A 21926-nucleotide genomic window follows, 5' to 3' on the forward strand; every position below is an offset into this window, starting at 1 on the left:
ATACATAATGATTTACTTCTATGCTCTCTTGTCTTTTCTGCTGCTCTGTTTTCATGCCCACACCATGCTGTTTTAATTATTGTAGCTTTGTAAAATATTTTGAAGTCAGCTGGTATAATGTCTCCATTTTTGTTTATTTTGTTCAATGTGTAGAATAATCTTTTTGTATACTGTGAAGATTTGTCACTTGGGTTGGTTTAATAAAAAGCTGAATGGGCATTAGCTAGCAGGATTTTCAGGGCAGAGAGAATGATGGGAAGAGGAAGGGCGGAGTCACGCAGAGACACCACGAGATGCATATCGAGCAAGATGGGAAATATGTAGATGAGGTAAATGATCCTTGGAGCAGCACATAGATTAATAAGTGTGGGTTAATTTAATAAGTTATAAGAGCTAGCTAAAAACAAGCTTAAGCCATTGGCTGAGCATTCATAATCAATATTAAGTCTCTATGTGGTCATTTGGGAGTGGGCTGGCAGAACAGAAAAATCTGCCTACAGCTCAAGACTATTTTGGGTATTTGGGTGTTTTGTGGTTCCACACGCATTTTAGGAATTATTTTTTTCTAATTCTGTAGACTGCTTTGAAAAGTACAGAAATTTTAACAACTTTAAATCTTTTAGTTCATGCACATGTATGTCTTTCCATGTTTTTGTGTCCTTTCCAAAACTTCTTGCATTAGGTTTTATAATTTATATTTCAGCTCTGACTAAATTTACTTACATTTATTTTTGGGGCCATTGTTAATAAGATTGCCTTTTCAGATACTTTACTATTAGCATATGGAAATGCTGCTGACCTATGCATGTTTATTTTTTAATCAGCAACTTTTCTGAATTCATTGATTAGTTCCGTCTTTTTGTAGACTCTTTGGGGTTTCTTGTATATAAGACCATGTCATCTACATGAGACAATCTGACATCCTCTTTTCCAACCATGATGCCTTTTATATTTCTTTGCCTGATTGATTGCTCTGGCTAGGTCTTCAAATACCGTATTTAATAGATTTAGAGGTGGTTAGAAATAAAGGTAGCGAAAATAACCTCTATCTGTATCAGGATCTTGGAGAAAAAGCTTTCAGCTTCTCTCCATTCAGCACATTAGCTGTGGACTTCAGATGTGTATGTAGGGTGTGTGTGTGTGTGTGTGTGTGTGTGTGTATGTGTGCAAAACTTTTATTATGCTGAAATGTTCTTCCTATACTTAATTTATTATTTTAGGTTATGAATGGTTTTACATGGTATTTATCAGAATGCATCTACTAAGGTGACCACACAGTTTTTGTCCTTCAATCTGTCTCAAACTAGCTAATTAGCATTTAGTATTTATAAAACTCAAATAAATGATATAAAACAAATTATCAGGCTTATTTGTACTAAAGAAATTTCTCTCAATAATAACCAAGAAAGACTATATAAGCATAATTATAAAACTATTAAACATGAGCCTAATTATACAGTATATAAAACATATAAGCGGAATTTGTAGCGTTGGGACATTTCATGAACCTTACCTATAGATCCAGTGGTGAGAAAAATAAGCAAAGCTTGTGTTAGCCAAATCCTCAGTGTTGACATCTTCAGGGATGCTCCTGTAACAGACACAATGTGCAATTTAAAAACCTGTTCTCTTACACACAAGCTAAGACACAGGCTTATTTCTACTGTGCAGCTATTTCCTGAAAGGTGGAAAAAGACCTATGTGAATGCAGAAAGGGAGTATTTTTCTCCGTCCACTAAAGTTACGACAGCTGCACAAAACCACTAGATGACATCAACGGTTAAGAACCAATCCTGGTTTGTTTTTTTGTTTTTTTTTTTTTTTGTCTGCATGTATGCCTGCAGGCCAGAAGAGGGCAGCAGATCTCATTATAGATGGTTGTGAGCCACCGTGGGGTTGCTGGGGATTGAACACAGGGCCTCTGGAAGAATAGTTTTAACCTCTGAGCCATCTCTCTAGCCCCAATCCTGTTTTGTTTTGTTTTGTTTTTTTTATGATGTGAAATCATACATACAAGTAAGTAACTGTGAGATAGGGGACTTCAGAAACGGTAAAGTCCCCTCTAAAGAACCTCAGAAGGGACTAGACAATGGGAAATTTAGCTCAGTGTGACCACAAATAGTCCCTCACAGGAGGAGGATGCCCACAAAGCACTAAAAGATTATAATACCTCATAGAAAAACAAGCAAAATTTTTTGAGTAGGCAGTTTATAGAGAAAGAAATTCATGTAACTAAAATACGCAAAAAGACAATTTTAAACTACTCACAATGAGATGCAAATTAAAAAGAAGATAGGAATGAAAAATGATACACTCTGGAAAATGGCGGGGCAGGCAAGGCTTTAGCAAGTTAAAAAGCATTCTGGCATTACACACCTAACAACACATCTAAGGAAAATAAGAACAACGTATGTCCACACACAGACATACTCAAATGTTTATAGCAAATCTATTCAGAAAAATCTCAACCTGGAAACAACCCAAATGTCTATCAATTGGTGAATGGATAAAGAAAATCAGCTCAGGGTATATCTACAAAACAAAGAGTACACAGCAATAAATGGGAACAAACTAATGATATATCAAGCACAAGGGGAACCCCCCCCCCCGCCCCCCGCCCCCCAGAAGTGAGTGGAATAAAGATACCAGCCACAACAGGGTGCATGAGCAAACTAAGATGACGCAGAGCATGCTGATCAGGGAGCCCTAGGGTGAGATAGAGGGGAGGAATGACGGAGTCTGTTGGGGTGATGAAAATATTCAATAACTTGATTTGGGTGGTGACTTTATAAAGACTATAGGTATTTGCGAAGATTCACTGCATTGTGCCAATATTACAAGGCTCTGGTCTGAGACTACTCTACTTGGAAGCTGATAAATTTGCTTGCTGCAGTTACATGAATATCAGCAAATCATTGTAAGCCCTCTGAGTTAGAAACAAAAAATATGATGCGTAATAGCAGCGACAAACTATCAATAGCTTCTTTTGCTAACTACCAGCTCATTTCACAGGGTGCTGTGAAGTCAGGTGACACCCACAGAGAGCAAGTTCTCTTCCAGCACACAAAGATCTGGCTTAGGAATCCACACCTTAAAGTGAGCAGGAAGCATTCTGGCCTTTTACTCTAGAGGGGGCCATTACAGCTATGTTTTAAAACTGCAAGCAAGCCTTCCTAAGTGAAACAGTATTTCAACATCCTTCAAATGATAGTAAGGGTGGGGCAGTCAGGGCTTTTGCAACTAAGACATATAGTACGCAAAAATCATGACCCACTTTTCTTTTTAGTTTATACATTGAATTTTAATTGTAACCAAACAACACTATACAGACAAGGTGTACATACACTGAAAGAAACATGTGCTAATGTCTTCCAAAGGGTATACACATAGGATGCCCAAGGCTGGTGCAGCTCCACAGATCAGGTTCTCAGTATACACAGGACATAGGTTCAGTCCCCGGCAACAAGAAAATCAAACCACATCCAAAAGCTGATGAGATGCAACCAGACAAACTGGCAGTCAAGTGACTGAGCCATGGCAATTGGCAAGAAGAATGTACAAGTGTGCACAGCATGGTTAACCCTCACATGCAATACAGAACTAGAGAGGGGTAGGCTTGTGACTGAGCAGTGTCATGAGGAAATGGGAAAGCCTTTCACTGTAATGACTAGAAGTATTACTTCCTAATTTTTAAAACTGTCACTGAGATGTGAGGAAAGAGCGTCTATGAAACTGCCTGACATCAAAGTACGAATGTAATCTGTGTGGTATCCTATACAACTAACTTCTCTTGGGGCTTATTTTGTTTTAAAATGGACAGTATTCTGCTACATTCTTTTGATTCTGTTGAGAGTAAACATTCAAATTAAAAGTGTATTAAATAGCCAGCACGCCTTTAATCCCAGCATTCAGGAGACAGAAGCAGGCAGATCTCTGAGTTCGAGGCCAGCCTGGGCTACAGAGTGAGTTCCAGGAAAGGCACAAAGCTACACAGAGAAACCCTGTCTCAACAAAACAAAACAAGTGTATTAAATGCTCCTCTTACTCCACAGCTCTTGCAGAATATGCACATATTGCAGAAATACTGCATACGACGACTTCCTTGAATTTGTAAAAGCTTTCTAGGAAGCTTTTACAAAGCGAAAACATGACTCGTAACTGCAGATGCTTGCATCGACAGTTTATTTCGGAATGGAGTGACTCTTCTATATTGGTAATTCCTCAACTCTGGCGAGCCAACAGTGGTGTGCTGAAAGGTGTGTCACCAGTGACTTCCTCCAGTAATGCCCCTCACACAGATTGTGAATGGCTTGCTTGAGAACTCAGAACAGATATGCAGTAACTACATCACCACCCGCTCTTTCAGTCCATGGATTTTCTCAAGTGGGAAAAAGCAGTGTAATTATAACTGATGAACCTTAACAACTGTGCACTCTAAATATTTTTATTGCCTACACTGTGACTTTTATGTTTATTTCCCTTTTATAAAATCTAACCCAAGAATGAACAATGAATAAGGACTGCATTCACTGAGAAAGCTATCAGTATAAACTGTTACTACGATAAGGTAACTGTTACAACTGCAGAACCTTACATGAAGCCTGGCTGGCAGAAATAAAGCAAATTGTGTTCACTGATGAGTTGGGTAGGGATCAGGGTGACATTTACAGAATGTCTTACTATAATCCATCTGTAAAATACTGGCCATAACTACATTAAATTGAGCTACATGATTTTTACAATCGTCCACTCTTTACTCCTTTCCAGTTCATGCTAACACACTGGACTGTTTTGTTACACATAATGCTTTTACACTAGTCATTTCTATCCCTAAACCTGGGAGGCAGACGGGTAGGGCAGGGATTGTTTATTGGACTTTTACAAAAGAAAAACAAAAATTCAGACAAGACAATTACTTACCCAACTCACAAAATTAGCAAATGAAAAGGCATGAATCCGAAGCAAGTCCACCAGCACCAAATGTCATGTTCCTTCTCTTGGTCTCCCTGTGAAGACAGAGAGCCTTGTTCAGAACACTGGCTTTGCTAAGTGTTGTACGCGTGCTTCTTACTAGGATCTTTGAGAACGTCATACATGCATACAATGTATTTTGTTCATCTTCCCCCCTACTCCTCCTCTAACTCCTGGATCCACCTGTACACGTGTTCTTTAAATCCTCACTGGTATTAAGTTTTCGGGTTTGCCCCAAGTAGCACATGTCAAAGAACTTGAAAATAAAAGAATTCCACAAATACTTGGGTGAGAGTACTCAATAATCCAGTAGTTATTACTATGTCTTTTTTTCCCCTTTGAGAGAAGGTTCTGCTATATTGTCCTGGCTGGCCATTAACTACTGAGTTCAAGTAATCTTCCTGCCTCAAGCTTTTGGGATCAATAGGGCCCAGAGTTATGTTTAATAGTGGTTCTGAACCTGTGGGGTTGTGACCCCTTTGAGTCAAATGACGTTTTTTGTTTTTTTGTTTTTTTTAATCTTTTTTTAAGATTTATTTTATTTATTATGTATACAGTGTTCTGTCTGCATGCATGTATGCAGGCCAGAAGAGGGCACCAGATCTCATTACAGATGGTTGTGAGCCACCATGTGGGTGCTGGGAATTGAACTCAGGACCTCTGGAAGAGCAGCCAGTGTTCTTAACCTCTGAGCCATCTCTCCAGCCCCAAATGACGTTTTTATGGGGGTTGCCTAAGACCATCACAAAACACAGGCATTTATATTACGGTCCATAACAGTAGCAAAATTAGTTATGAAGTAGCAATGAAAATAATTTTATGGTTGGGGTCACCACAACATGAACTGTACTAAAGGTTTACAGCATTAGGAAGGTTGAGAACTGCTAGTTTAATACCTAACTATTAAAGTCACCTACACCTAATTCAACCCCCTTGATGTCTATGCAATGTCACAGGGGCATTTTGTTGATAGGAACAATAAGAGGTCTTTAGTAGAAGGCTGATATCTTTTGTTCCCTAGTGGCCCTGAGCTCAAATTGCTGACTCCTCAACTGTCCAACCATGCCCGGTACTAGATTCAGTTGAGCAGGGGCAGCTATTTTTTGAAATAACTTGAGACTTAGGCAAAGAATTGAATCCTGTATTTCCGCTTTCCACGTGTTACATCTTTGATATGACACAATAACAAAGAATTAAGTTTGTAACATTTTAAAAATTTCAAATGAAAAATGGGGTGGAGTGGGGAATGCAGGTATGTAAAGTCTATAATTTTACCAAGAAAAATAGCTGGTGAAAATGCTGCTGGTAGTCTGGAAAATTCTCCACCTACAGCTTCATACTGTGTAAGTACGTACGTATTTCTTACGTTACAAAGCCAGGTTCACCGTGTGGTGACACCCACCGTGTGGTGCGTGCTGTCGCTTCCTTCCTCATGTAACACTGCAGACTGGGGCTCTACAGGCACCACAGAGGTTAAGGTTCGCAGCCTTTGCTCTCCTCTCCCTCCTTCCCAGAGGTCTTTCTTGGCCTCTGGGAACTGCTTCTACCACCCTGCTCTCCTGCTCTTTGTTTTCTCCTTCAGAACATTTGAGACATCTGTAACAGATTGGCAAATATCTCATGGAATGAACCAGATAAATGTTTAGATTTTCCTTACAAAAAGACTACAAGCCAGATTTGGTCTGCAGGCCACTGTTTGTCGGGCCTTATTTTAAAATGCCATATAATTTTCTTATTTTGCTTACTGTTTATTGATGTTTGAACTGTGTCCCCTACAAAAGATGCACTCAAGTCCTAACTCCTGGAACCTCAAAATAGGAGCCTTTTTGGAAACAGAACCATTGCTGAGGTAGTTAGCAGAGAAGCCCTAGTGAAGTATGCTGTAGAATAGTATTTCAAGATTTGTATATGCTGTGGAACCTTTGTTTAATGATGCAAAGATGTGTTGCATTCTTTCATGTTGCATTTGTTAACTCTGTGAAGCTGTGTTACTTTGCCTGTCTAAAAAACCTAATTGGCCTAATAAAGAACTGAACGGCCAATAGCTAGGCAGGAGAAAGGATAGACAGGGCTGGCAGGCAGAGAGAATAAATAAGAGGAGGAATCTGGGAAGAAGAGATCGAGGAGCAAGAAAAGAAGGGCCAACCACTTAGCTACACAACCAGACGTGGAGAAAGAAGTAAAAAAAAAGATACACAGAAATAGAAAAAGGTAAAAGTCCAGAGGCAAAAGGTAGACAGGCTAAGTTAAGAAAAACTGGCTAGAAATAAGCCAAGCTAAGGCCAGGCATTCATAAGAAAGAATAAGACTCCGTGTGATTTATTTGGGAGTTAGGTGGCGGGCCCCCCAAAGAGCCAAAAGAGTAAAGAGTTTAAAAAAAAAAAAAAAAAAAAACACCAGCAGGAGTAGGTAAGACATTAGAATATGACTTTTATAACAGAGACACAGAAAAGTGCCAGATGACAGAAGGCAAGAGCCTGGAGTGACTACAGCTACAAGCTAAAAAAAGGTCAACACATTACTACGGGAGGCTAGGAAGAGCCAAAGGATTCTTTCCAATCTTAGAAGGACTTCTGCGGAAAATAATATTTTTATTTATTTATTTGTTTTTTCAAGACAGGCTTTCTCTGTGTAGCCCTGGCTGTCCTGGAACTCACTCTGTAGGCCAGGCTGGCCTTGAACTCAAAAATCTACCTGCTCTGCCTCCCAAGTGTTGGGACTAAAGGTGTGCACCACCACTGCCTGGCATCATTTCTGTAATTTTAAACCACCTGATTCATGGCACTTTGTTACATTAGTCCTAAGAAATGAACACATTGTGTGTATTGCCCAAACAGACTGTAAGCAAACGAGATAGTTTTCTGTCTGTGTTCTTGACATATCTCTAGAATTCAGAACCATATTTTGTATATGATACAGTTATTAAAGACACAACAATCAAATGTGTACATAACATATAATACTGCAACTTTTTTGTTTTTGTTTTCAAGACAGGGTTTCTCTTTGTAGCCCTGGCTGTCCTAGAACTCACTCTGTAGACCAAGCTGGCCTAGAACTCACAGAGATCCTCCTGCCTCCACCTCCCGAGACCCGGGATTAAAGGCATGTGCCACCACCTGACTATAATACTTAACTAGTGTTGAGTCTCTGTGTGTACACATGCTGTAATTTTGAGAAGTGAATACTAGGGGTAGAATGGCTGGGCTATGTGGTAGGTGTTATGTTTAGTTATACAGCTTCCTAGATGGTATGACCATTTGAATATTCTGCTAATTTTTAATTAGACTTGTTTCATTATTATTAGGTTTGACAGTTTGAACGTATATTTTGTATATAAGGCCTTTGTCAGAAATTTGATTTGTACATAACTGTTCTGCAGTCTGTGACCTGTCGTTTTATAAAACTTCTTAAAACGCTTTTTGTTTTTAGTATGTGCATGCATTATGTTCTTACACTACTTTATAAAACCACCAACAACAAAAACCAAGAGGTGGGCTGTAGTCTGCCTGTTCCCATCTATTCTCTTATTCTCATGCAACCTTTTCACTGTTGTGACAAGTAGTTTACCAGTTTTGAAATATGTAGCTGCTACAGTGTCAAACAAAAACCAAATGTTAAACTAGCAGGACTCCTAGACATTTAATGTAGTGTTTAAAGAAATGATTATTTAAAAAGTAGTACTCCTGAACATCAGCAATAACCAACTAAGAAATACAATAGAAAAATCCACCACTCATAATAGCGCCAAAAGCAACACTAGAATAGGAAAAATCTAGTCAGAGCTAAAAAGAATTTCACAATGTAAAAATGCAACACAATTTTAACCCAAATAGCAAAGTGGTTCATTACAGAACTTTATATCTCAATTAAAATTTCACATTAAAAATGAGACACTAAGGGCCAATTTTCAAACAACAAAAAGAGGATTTGATGTACCCTCATTCAGACCTGCCATAAAGAATAAAACACGCATGGGCACAGACAACAGACAAGTCAACAGAATAAAGAAAAGAAACTCAAGTCAACAGCATAAAGAAAAGAAACTCAAGAATATATAATTGCTTTTAGAATTTGGATGTAGCTTGGTGGTACACAGCATGCCTTCAAGTGTATGACTTTGTTTTGATCCCTAGTACCACAAAACAAACAAAAACCCTCAGATAAATCATAAAGAATTTATAAGCCGGGCATGCACACACCTGTAAGTCTCAGGGGCTGGGGGTGGGGTGCTGAGGAAGGAAAATCAATTGAACCTAAGACTTGGCAGCTAGCCTGGGCAATACAGGGAGAGCATGCAAAAAAAAAAAATCTGTTATGGCATCTCATATTATTCAAAGATATTTTTTTGGTACAACTGGTCCTATAAAGAAAAATACAAAAGATATTTTTACTATACAAGCATATTCTGAGTTAATATATTACCTATTTCGGTTTCATGAGTACTGTGATAAATGTTCTCACCATCACTTAAGACATAAAACATTACAAATACAATTGATGCCAAACAGTTCTCGGCTACAGGAAGCTCAAAGCTAACAGGTAAAATAAATGCAAAGTGCTTTGGGAACAGATAATATCCTACTCAGGGCTCAGGGGCACTCAGCTATAAGATAAAGTCAGAGTTTTGTGAATGAGAAAACTGTATGTTTGGCTGAAGACCGCCAATGGGAAGGTCTACCAGCCAGCACTGGGCTATCTGAAATACAGCTCTGATGAGCTCGGCTTGCACTAGGGGGTGCAGTGGCTGGGGATGTACATAAGACAGAACATCCAAACAAGATGGACTGTGCAGGAGAAGCAGTATGAACCCACTATTTATAATAATTAGCCCGCTCTTCCTTAAAGCAAAGGATGAAAGTGACTATTAAAGAGAATATGAAATTCCAGAGGCAAGACAGTTTTGTTCTACTGAAAGGAATTAAGCTCTTGCTCTGGATATGAGTACAGGCAGCTTTAAAGCATCAATCTAGTTTCAGCGTACACTAACAGATACAGCTCTCTGTATACAGCGGAGAAACTCACAGAATCCCTCTGACGAGCCAGCCACAGAGTGAAGTCCTGGTGGCCCTGTCACCACAAGTGTTCCTGAGTCTCCATTTACCACCCTGCTTTTAAGCTCCTGGTTTAAAATGCAACCATACAGTTGGTTCTTTCCTTTATCCACTTTTTGGTATTCTTGGCTAGCTTTTATCTGCTGGCCATGAATGTACCCAAAGATGAAGTACTCAGGATCTAATTTTCTTTTAAAATATTTACTTTGAAGACATGTAACTTCAACTAGTACCTTACCTTCAAACCAAATTTCAAGAATTCTGGCTTGAATCATCAATTCTAGTTATGTATCATCTTAGATATCCTGCATCTGATGCAGGTCAATTTAATAAATCTCCCCACTTAAAAGTACCTACAAACACAGTCCAATATTTTTAATCATAGAAACTTACCCCGACCCCCCCCACACACACACCTATAAACAACTCATGGTTTTCAGTTGCTCCAGTCAGTAAACCCTTCTGTTCTCTGATCAACCCTTAAAACTTGACTTCTCAGTTACGCATCTTACCAGACTTCTTTCACGACCTTCTCACCGGTCTCTCTTTATGGATGACTGGACCTGGACCTGATCCCAGCACTTCCAATGGCTCCCAGCCACTCCTCTACCACGAACTCCTCCTACTCCGATCATGGCACTTCCAATACTTCGTCTATCAGAGAACCTAGGAACCGTTTCGTCCACCTGCACTGTCCAACTGACCGCCAATATTCAGTTCTATTTTAAACTAACAGTAATGGAGGAGGCTGGGGTACAGTCCATGGTAGAGCACTTGCTTCCAATGGGGAAAAGCCCTGGTTCAACCCCCCAGCCCATTACATAAATAAAACCCTTTCCTTAGATGTCATTCTCTCGAACTACTGTGCTATAGTCCCAGAGAGAATTACGAACAATTGTCTGGCTTTTTACTCCAATTATGCTGAAATTATTCTTTTAGTTTTCCAACTGCAAAGTAAATATTTAAGCTCCTCGGTTTTCTGTGGCCTCAGCAAACTGGTCCTACCTTTCATCATTTCCATGTGAGCCACACCTAGATGGTAAGCTCCAGTTACAACAAACTTCTAACTTCCTCTAGAACACTTTCTTGAATGTGTGCTTGTACACGCACTACGGTTTGACTCTACAATGCCAGTGCCCTGCTGACTCTGCCTTGTTCCGTTGTTTATAACCCAAATGAACATCTCTTCTGTGGAATTTCCCCCACATTCACAAACATCTGTTTCCACTGCACTTTCAGAGTTCCCTAAAAGGATACAAAATGTAGCACAGTAATTACACAACTTCATATGCTGAGAATCTTGGAGCATTTGGTGAACAGCTAAAAGAATGCTTAATTTACATATGTATGCACATATATAAGTGGTACTGATGGAGAATGTATGTAGTATGTAGTGCTGAGGATTGACCCCAGGGCTGCTGGCACATAATAGGCAAGCACTCTACTATTGGCTACATTCCCAGCCTAATAATGAGTTTTAAAAGAATTGGTATAACTATTTTACTCTATTCTCATGTAGACAATATGAAAAAGTAACACGTATTACAGATATAAGAGTTCAGCCTGAGCCGGGCGGTGGTGGCGCACGCCTTTAATCCCAGCACTCGGGAGGCAGATCCAGGAGGATCTCTGTGAGTTCGAGGCCAGCCTGGTCTACCAAGTGAGTTCCAGGAAAGGCGCAAAGCTACACAGAGAAACCCTGTCTCGAAAAACAAAAACAAAAACAAAAAACAAAAAAAAGAAAAAAGAAAAAAAAAAAAAAAAAAAAAAAAAAGAGTTCAGCCTGAACTCAGGATATCTAAGCATAAATGTAGAATCTGACGATAATGTCTGTGTTTGGGGTTTACCTTTGTGTAGAAGAGGGTAGTGGACCTACTTCAATAAGGCTATGTTCAGAGACTGACATACAAAACTGCCTAAGTTACTGGTTATTAAACTGAATATACTGTGGTAACAGCACATGGCAGTCCGTGACGAAGTGCTAGTCTCCATTCTGCCCTCCATTCTATATTTAGAACAGGATCTCTCTAATTTCCCCTTTATCCAGATCTCAAGGCTGGCCTCTAGGAAACACACTGACTATTTCAATTCCAATCCTTAAAGACCCACAGTACTTTCTACATCACTCATTATTTATTTGAAACTGCTCTGTATCCAGGTAATTTTTTACACACCGGTTTGTCAGCTCAATTTTGTAAACTTTCAGGAACCTAGACACTATCTCAGGCATCTTTATTAATTCCACAGCAGGCTGAGTGCTTAGTAAAATAATCTCAAAGGAAATCTCACCTGCAATCAAACCACTTTTACAACCAAAAACAAGGAGAAAACTGTGAGAACTTCCGTGGTTCTTTAGCAGACAAGCTGCAAATATACCAGGGCCAGGTGATCTGCAGCAAAATGAGGTCTGAAATCATGTCTAGGGAAAAACCCTTCCTGCTACTGCAGTGCCGTGGGCAACACGCAACTTCCCAGATCGAATTATACTAATGAATTTTCTGTAAGAAATCTGCCAATAGGACAGTCTGTGAGCACAGGATTGGGAGTCATACATTTTTTCAGCCTGTTTCCATTTCTAAAAAGGAGATACTGTAACAACTACTTCATAGGTATATAATAATCAGCATTCATCCTAGTATTTAACCAAAACGTCACATTCTCTTAGGAAAAATATTTTTAAGTGAAAACACAAAGTCATAAATAAAATAGAACAAAATGTCCAGTTACATAAGAATGTTGCATTAAATTAGCAGGTAGCAGTATTTGTAATATTTTAGATAACCGTGTCAACAATACAGACGAGGAGAGTGAAAAAAAATTCTACCATAAAGTTTATGCTTATCTTACATTACCCCCTTGCAATTTTTTTTTTCTTTCACTTGTGAGTAGAAGCAAAGGGGCACAATTATTCCCCAAAAGTAACCTGTGGAAAACACAATGAAATCTACTATCAGATCAGTCCTATAAATATAGCACTCCAGTTTAGGGTTCAAAAATAATTCGAAATGTCAAATATGAACATGAACTTGGGAGATTAAGGCGATCATCCCCTCCGATAATGAGTCAGTAAGTTCAAATTAAGAGATGTTCCAACTGGAAGCTGGCAGTCACACATGGTCTGAAAGGGTTTGTTTACACCACTGACCAGACCAAACAGCTTAAGCTTTCAGGATTCACCCTGACATTCCAGTATCAACTGTCTACTTTGAAGCAACACAGCTGCTGGAACATCCCATAACCATACAAATTAAGCCCAAATGAGCTTCCTTTTGATGGAAACAACAACAACAATAAAAGGAGCAGTGGGCCCAGCCTTCGATGTTATTTCTGTTTGAAGTTCTGAATTAAAACGTCGTTCATCCAGGAAAGAAGAGAACCCTCTGCTACTTGGAAAAGTTAACGCTTAGGAGAAGAGGTGAAAATGTATAAAGACAGATGGGATTGCGCTCCGGATGTAAAGGCACGCGGGATTTACTAGGAAGGGACCAGAGAGGGAGCGTTAATATTTACAATCACCGAACTTGTCATCAACGCCAAAACGTTGCGATTTGCGGGTGAAAAGTTCGCTCTGGGTAAGAGAAATCCAGAGCAGGGAGTGTAAGAGTCACGTCTGGGGCGGGTGTTATTTCAGGGGACACCGAAGACTAGACTTTCTGGGGCCATGTCTACGGCTGGTTCAGGGGACGGGGCACGGGAGCTGGGAGGACGCGGGACGACGGACGCGGTCATCCAGGACGCGCGCGATCCCCAGGGAACTTTGGGGCGGGGGCTCCGGAACTGTGCGTCAGGAACCCGGCTGGAGGAGACGAGTGACGAGGCCCGGGAAGTGGGAGCCGGGAGCGGGGAAGGAAGGAATGCGGGGATTCCCAAGCCGGCCTGACCAGCTCCGGGCGTGCGCCGAGCCGCTCCAGCCCGGCCCCGCTGGGCCCCGGCTGCCAGGTGGCGGCGGCGGCGGCGGCGCCAGGCAGCCCGCACCCTCCCGCGCCGGGGCCCTGCCCTCCTCACCTCAGGCCGCGAGCCTCGCCGCCCCGGCGCGTCCCCTCAAGCCTCCCGGATCCGGGCCCACTCCGCCCGCCGGCCCCTCCGCGGAGCCGCAGCACGGCTGGCTCGAAACTCCCGACGGCACACGCCGCCCTCCGCCCGCGGCCGACCAAGGCTCTCCTAGCCCCGCCCCCTTGTGGGCCCGCCCCCTAGGGCGCGGAGTCTGGAGCTGATTGGCCTGGGTCGGTCCCGGAGCGCGCGGCCATTGGTCCGGGGTCGCCGGAGACGAAGGGGCGGGACTGCGCGCCGCCGCGATTCCCGTAACGCGGCTCCCCGCGTCCCGGATTCCCGTGGTTGAGCCCCGGTCTCCTCTCCCGGACGAGATCGAAGGCTTCCCCGCCGCTCCTCCGCGGGTGGCCGGGACGGAAGGTTCCATTTTCCCCGAGGGTAATGGGGTCTTGGACCGCAGCCCAGGCCTCAGCTGCCTCCCTGGGCGGTCTTCCCCGAGGGCCTGCGAGCCTCCGGAGACAGCCCGGAGGCCCTTGGGACTCCGGAGGCGAGGGAGCTCCCTGGGGACAGGGCAGGGCTTAGTGGCTGTGACTGCACACGCCAGTGGTGACCGCTCCGGTCCTAGGCTTAAGTAAACGAACCTTGCCACTGTGCTATTTTTTTGTTGCTAGTAAATGAGTTTGGGTGTGATTGATTGATCCGTGTGTCCCAGAATTGGTGACCTGCCAAGAAACTCTTGTTTTTTGTGGTTTGCATCTCCTGGTCTGTGATTAGAAATACCGCGGAAAAGCCAATTTCATTGTAACTCATCACTCTCCCCTCGACTGGAAAATGAACCTAAAGGCTCATTTGTGTGTGCGTGCGTGCGTGTGTGTGTGTGTGTGTGTGTGTGTGTGTATACCCCGCCCCTAAGCAAGGTGAGAAGCTTAAAAGATAAGGGATGTGTGGCTGTAGAGAAACACTCCAATTTGTGTTGGTGAACTGAGCGTGGGGCCTGCCCTAGAGTGTGGTTGATATAATCAGTGTAACTCCGCTGATGAAAAGTGATTCTCTCTTCCCCAACATCTTTTTGTTTTGTTCAAAGGAGAGAAAGAACCGGAAGTTGGTTGGATGGACAGGTGTGTGGGAAGAGTTGGGCGACAGCAGAGAATGTGGTAAAAATATACTGTTTAAAATTCTCAATAAAATGTTTTTAAAAGATTAAAAGTGAAGAAATTATTCAAAATGAGGGACTGTAGGCAAGGGGCTTTTTGGAAGAAAAGCTACAATAATGGTACAATTATGGTAGGCTACAATAATGATTTAAGGAGCAAATAATCCCCATGAATTAGTCATTTTAAAGTTCTTTGATATGTTGAAGATTCGGCTGGAACAAAATGGATCCAAGTGCAATATCTCTCCCTACCCCCTTTCCCTTCTCTCTCCGCTGCAGATCTCTATAACCCCAAGCTCTAAATTATGACCCTTCAGCTGTTGGTGAGATACTTTGAAAAGACACTGTAAAGGAATCCCAGACACACTTGAGGTTGATGCTTCAACTAAAGATGTGTTCGGCTCCTGCCGCTGCTGCCTGCTAACCTTCCGAGTGTGAGGAGATAGACAGGGGTGGAGAGACTTCTAGGAGCCATTGATCTGCTGGAACTCTTACAAAGGGCCAGCTAACGTGGCTTGGGGGCAATGCAGAGCGGTTCAGTGGTACTTCTGCTTTCAGACTGTCGAAGGGCAAATCCTAGCACTGCTACTTTGCATCGCTGTGACCCTGGAAAAGTCTTGAGTTTCTTTGTCTGCAAAATGAGGATAAAGGTTCTTACCTGCTAAGTGGCAAGAATGAATTTTTTTTAAAATACAGAAAGGTTTTGACGCATGCTTCATGTTTAGTAAATATCCGTTATCCTTGACTGTCTCTTGTGCCATTGCTTCTCAGACAGACCTTTCTGCATTACAGCATTTATTTAGAATTCTGTTTCTCTGAGTGGTCATGGGTAGAAGAAGGTCAGTATCTTATAACACACTCACCTGCCTTGACCCATTGGTGGAGAATACAAAGGTCTATGGCGCCCCTCGCACATGTATACCTTATCACTTTATTTGTGGCTGTTAGTATTGACTCAGCTCAGGCCTTGGCACTAAGGAGCTCACATTTTGTGAGAGTAATTAAAATCCTAAGCAACGGGGCTGGAGAGATGGCTCAGCAGTTAAAACACTTGATGCTCTTGCAGAGGATCCAGGGTCCATTCCCAGAACCCATATCAGGTGGCTCCGTTCCAGGGAATTCAGTACCCTCTTCTGACCTTCTGACCTCTAAAGATGCCTGCATACACATGGTGCACGTAAACTCAAAAGGACACACACACATTACAAGAGAAAAACAACCTTGACAAACAATCCTAAATAGAAACAATTAATGTTGGACATAGAACTCCCAGAACTGCAAGACACTAGGAAACACCCACTCTGTGGAAGTTGTTTGATTTTTCCAGACATGTCTGTAGAATGCTGATCCTGAAACAACCACTTTCTTTTTTTTTTTTTTTTTTTCTTCTCAGACAGGGTTTTTCTGTGTAGCTTTGCGCCTTTCCTGGATCTCGCTCTGTAGACCAGGCTGGCCTCGAACTCACAAAGATCCGCCTGCCTCTGCCTCCCGAGTGCTGGGATTAAAGGCGTGTGCCACCACCGCCTGGCGAACAACCACTTTCTGGTTAAGAATTTGTCATTAGAGCCGGGTGGTGGTAGCTCATGCCTTTAATCCCAGTATTGGGGGGGTGGGTAGAGTCAGGTGGATCTCTGTGAGTTCAAAGCCAGCCTGGTCTACAGAGTGAGATCCAGGACAGGCTCCAAAGCTACACAGAGAAACCCTGTCTTGAAAAAAAAAAAAAAGAATTTGTCATTAGAAAGCCCTGTCAAACATTGCAATGTGCACTTTTCTTTTTTTTTTCCAGGTGTAACACCTTGTTTCTAACTACGATTGATAATAAGCACTAGTTTGTGGAAGAAAGGATGGGAGAAGAATGGGCGGAGGAGTGTCCTATGACCCGCCCTCCAACTGTGTTTGGGGTAGGTGAACAAAGCTAATGACACATGCTGAAGGAAGAAGGGGACAAAGGGGACAAATGTTAAAGACACACTCTACCTGTTTCTGTTTACCTGAGTCTGCCCTGACCAGGTTGTAAGTGTGATTCTTTGTCTGTGCCCTGTAATGTTTCTGAAACTCTGTGTCAGTCCTGCAGCTAATCACACACCCTGTTACCTAAGGATTTCAGCCTCCGTGTTGATGATTCAGTGACTGCTCTGAGCTCACAATTTCTCATCCTTTTCCAATGATCATTGGCTTCATTTTATATGCAAATATAAAGGTAAAGCCACACCTTCATCCTAGTCATTTAATGAAATTACTCCATCTCCCAAACTTGGGGCTGTGTTTCGTTCTCAGTATCCTTAGCCACCTACATCTGTACCCCCCTTTTGTGCTCACTCCCACGGAATCTGCAATTTGTCCTCAGTGTGACCTCCCGACTTTGTTCTCAGAGCTTACCAGTTACTTCCTACCTGCTCTTATCTTCCTAAGCAATGGGAAACTTTCTAGTCAGCCATTTTAACTATACTCTCACTTATATCTTCAGTTCCCTTGATCTTCAGCCACATTTGCCTTATCAACCTAGTTGCTAATATTCCCTTTCCTCGGACTGTACCCAGTGCTTATCTTAGTACAGAAATGCATTATCCTCGGGAAAGATCAAGTCTACCATTTGTGAGCATCTTTGACTTTTTTTTTTCAGTTTAGGATTCAACTACTGTAGACGTGTATCCGTTTCCTCTTTATCCTCTGTCTTCCAAAAAGGAAGGTCCTTCACAAAAGTGTTCATAAGGAGTATGATTTTACCTTCAATCAAACTTTTCTTAAGATCCGCACCTAGAGAATGAAATTATATCAAGCAGTGGGCTCATCTCCTCACTAAACATTTACTATCAATTATGTGCCAGCTTGAGATATAGATCTAGAGAAGACATACATGTTCCTCGAGGGACAAAAAGTATAATGCAATAGATAAACAAGCAGATAATGATGATATTGATGTCCCATTGCAACCAAGAAGGTAAAAAGTATTCTGGGAGAACTCACGCTTGAATACTTCAGGAACACGGTTCTCTCCTCCTCATATGTATACCCATATACCCCTGGGTGGGCTAGAGACAGCCACTAGAGACAGCCACAATCCTTTAATGCTCTAGGGTAAAAATTAGAACTACACGGTTCTCTCCTCCTCATATGTATACCCATATACCCCTGGGTGGGCTAGAGACAGCCACTAGAGACAGCCACAATCCTTTAATGCTCTAGGGTAAAAATTAGAACTAATTCCCTTCTTGAATTTGAGCTTGAGTCTGCACTGATCAAGGAAGTAGTGAAAAGTGAGCCTGGGTGAACTGGGGGCTTCCACTGTGGCCTCTGAGAGGGCTGAGACACCATGTACAAAATCCAACTAGCTTGGCAGAGCACTTCCAGAGAGCCAAGACTACCGGGGAAATCAACGTGGTCCTGTATGGTGGTATTTTATTTGTACTGAAATGTGATTTTAATTGTATGTTAATAAATAAAGTTGCCTGGGGGTCAGAGCTATTAGAGCCATAGCAAGAGCGTGGCAGTGGTGGCGCACGCCTTTAATCCCAGTACTTGGTAGACAGAGCTAGGTAGATCTCTGTGTGTTCAAGGATACAGCCAGCATTGGAGACACACGCCTTTAATCTCAATACCAACCATAGAAGACCTAGAAGTCTCTACAGACAGGCAATGACGAGGCAGTCATGTGTTTGGGTTTACAACCAATGAGAAGGCAGAACAGCTAGACTATATAAAGACATACACACAGGAAGTAGGTCCCTTTTGGAGAGCTCTCTTCGCTGAAGCAGGAAGGGTAAGGCTCTTAGCTCTGACCTCTTGGCTTTCTTCTCTGAATCAGCTCTGTGTTTCTTATTTAATAAGACGGTTGGTTACATCTACAGTCCTCCTGATGTCCAGCTTGCTGCTGCCCCTGCTTATGGACCAAGCATTCGAGTGAGGCCCGTCTTGGAACTTTTAGAGATGAATACATGACCCCAATCAATGACACCAAGGCAGAATTGTCTAGATGAACCCTGTCCCAATCTCCAGCTCAGAAATGATAGTACATGTTAAAATGTAACAGTAAATCACTGTTTTGGTAAGAGTAGTAAATAAAATGAAAACCCTCAAACTAGTCGAGCAAAATACTGAAAACCTGGCCATCTTACTTGCCTGCACTATCAGCAGTTCCTGTTACCTAAGCCCTTTTTATATGCCGTGATAGTCCTCCACAACCTGACCTCTCCTGCAGCCTTATCTCCTAACAAGACCTCCAGCTGTAGGTGCTCTAGGGGTTCCTGTTACCTATTAATGGTTCCCCGGGCCAAGATCCAAGACTCTGTTTCCTGCTTCCATGCCAAGAAGAAGACAGCTTATGTTGTTCCCATGGCCTGTTGTGGCCTAACTCGCTTGCCAGTTTCAATATTCATCTAAGGACTGTTTCCTCCCAGAAGTCGACTCCAGGCCATGAGAAACTCACAGCAAAAATTCAAATAATTTCAAATGAATGACCTTTCATCTTAGAAAAGGAATTGAGGAGGATGGAGACTTCTGACTACAGAAAAAAAAGGGAGTTGGGGTAGAAGAGAGAGCATGATTTGGGTGTGATGTTGATTGGAGTCTCTTCCCCAAGGTTTGGTTGTCAGTGTGGTGATGTTGAGAGGAGATGGCACCTTTGAAAGTTGGTGCCTAGTGGAAGGTCTTGTTACAGGGGCAGCACCTCAGAGGCAATTACTGTTGATCTCATTAGAGAAGGTTGTTATGGAGCTAGCCCCACGTTGGCACATGGCATTTTCTCCTACTGTCATGCCATTTTGTGATGCAGCCAGGATAGCTTTACCAGGAGCCATATAGATGGAGTCACTCTACCTTGGACTTTCAGCCTTCATGAATGAACTTTTCTTTATAAAACAAAAACAAAACAAACACAAAACAACCAGCATCTGGGACTGTGTTATAGCAACATGAATGAATACACCATGTTCCATGATAAACTATAAATTTTTTTGTTCCTCACCTTAGTCTCTGACAACACATACAATAGTGTGTGTGTGTGTGTGTGTGTGTGTGTGTGTGTGTGTGTGTACTTGAACGCTTGTGGTTGTGTCTGTGTGCATAGGGGGCCAGAAGTCAGAAGCCAGTAGTATTCTGACTATATTGGATATCTTTCTCTATTGCTACTCACCTTAATTTTGAGACAGGGACTCTTGTTGGGGAATATTACTTTAAAGTGTGTTACTTTTGTTTATGTTGCGTTTGTTGAACTCTGTGAAGCTGTGTTACTGTGCCTGTCTAAAACACTTGATGGTCTAATAAAGAGTTGAATGGGCCAATAGCAAGGCAGGGGAAAGGATAGGCAGGGCTGGCAGGCAGAGAGAATATATAGAAGGAGAAATCTGGAAGGAAAAAGAAGTAGCCAGAGAAGGAGGAGGACTCCAGGGGCCAGCCATCCAGTTACACAGCAAGCCATGGAGTAAGAGTCAGATTTTTAGAAGTAAGAGAATGAGAAAAGCCCAGAGGCAAAAGGTAGACAGGATAAATTAAGGAAAGCTGGCAAGAAACAAGCCAAGCTAAGGCCAGGCATTTATAATTAAGAATAAGCCTCCTTGTGTGATTTATTTGGGGGGTAAATGGCGGGCCCCCCAAAAGAGTAAAAAAAACAACCAACGCTTACCAAACCTGAAGCTCACTGTTTTGGTTAGACTGGCTAGCCAGCAAGCAGTCCGGATCTGCCCCTCCATCACCCTAGTGCTAGAGTTAGAGACAGGTGCCACTACGCTTGGTTTTCATGTGGGTGATGGGAGTCCAAACTCAGGTCCTCGTGCTTGTGTGGCAAGCACTTTAGCCACTGAACCGTCTCCCAGTCCCTGAAGCAAGTTCTTGAAAGATGAACTCAGCAGTTGAGAACTCAGAGGGAGGTAGTTCCAGGAAGAGGGATCAGCAAGAGGAAACAATAAGAGGGTGAAAAGACAAGGTGTCAGGTGATGAGAGCAGCAGAGAGTCCAGGGGTGAGACATAAAAGGGCACAGGAGGCCTTCCTTAGGTACCATGCCACGGGGAGAATTTGGACTTTATTTTGCAAGGAGATACTGTGGTGCTTTTATTGGTTGTTGTTTTGAGACAGGTTCTCATGTAGCCTCGGCTGACTGCTCCACCTTGATACATACAGACCTTAAATTTTTCATCCTCCTGCATCCACTTGGGTTTCAGGCTTGTGATACCGTGCCCAGTACATGTGGTGCTGGGCATCAAACCCAGGGTTTGTGCATGGTAGACAAAACACTCTACCAACTGACCTTATCTCCAGCCTAGAAGTGAAGCTTCTCAAGCAGAAACTGGCTCAAAGTCAGTTCTCCTAGTTCTGTGGAGGGTGAGTTTGAGGAGTGAAAATGGAGGTGATAGGTTATTTCAGGGTGTGTGCTGGAGGGCTTGACCTAGGACAATGCCTCCTTTTGTGGGGGAAGGAAGGTGGCCAGTCTGAGGGATGCCAGTAAGACAGAATAGATAGGGCTGAAGAAGGGGTATGGGGAGGAGTATGTGGACAGATCTCTGTTGAGAGTTTGACTCAGACACTGCTCACTAGCAGTTCTTAGGTAATTTAGAACGTCAGATTCCTCATCTACGTAGGTGGTTACACATAGTACGTGCATTCTAGATTTCTTGAAGGCTGACATAACATGAAAAGGTGAGTAGCATAGGACCTAAAGAGTGGACTCCCACTGTTTAGGTGTGATTTTAATTTCCTTTAGTCATTGTTGGGAGCAGGTAGTGAAGTTAGGGAGCCAACAGGGAGATGCAAGGTTTGTATCTTGGGC

At 42.5% G+C, this 21926-nt stretch overlaps 1 protein-coding gene across 1 annotated transcript in view; it reads right to left on the reverse strand.

Moving 5' to 3' along the window:
- The window catches only part of Il6st (interleukin 6 cytokine family signal transducer), a 42435-nt gene extending 28263 nt beyond the window's left edge, over positions 1–14172 (reverse strand). Inside the window, exons 1-3 of the mRNA XM_059276127.1 lie at positions 14028–14172; positions 4921–5006; positions 1514–1591 (exon numbers count right to left, since the gene is read on the reverse strand). Of these exons, the coding sequence (XP_059132110.1) occupies positions 1514–1577 (64 nt within the window). The 5' untranslated portion in view covers positions 1578–1591; positions 4921–5006; positions 14028–14172. The remainder of the gene's footprint in view (positions 1–1513; positions 1592–4920; positions 5007–14027) is intronic.
- Between the last annotated feature and the right edge of the window lie 7754 nt (positions 14173–21926).

The sequence above is a fragment of the Peromyscus eremicus genome, chromosome 11 (genome assembly GCF_949786415.1).
Source record: "Peromyscus eremicus chromosome 11, PerEre_H2_v1, whole genome shotgun sequence".
Lineage (NCBI taxonomy): Eukaryota > Metazoa > Chordata > Mammalia > Rodentia > Cricetidae > Peromyscus > Peromyscus eremicus.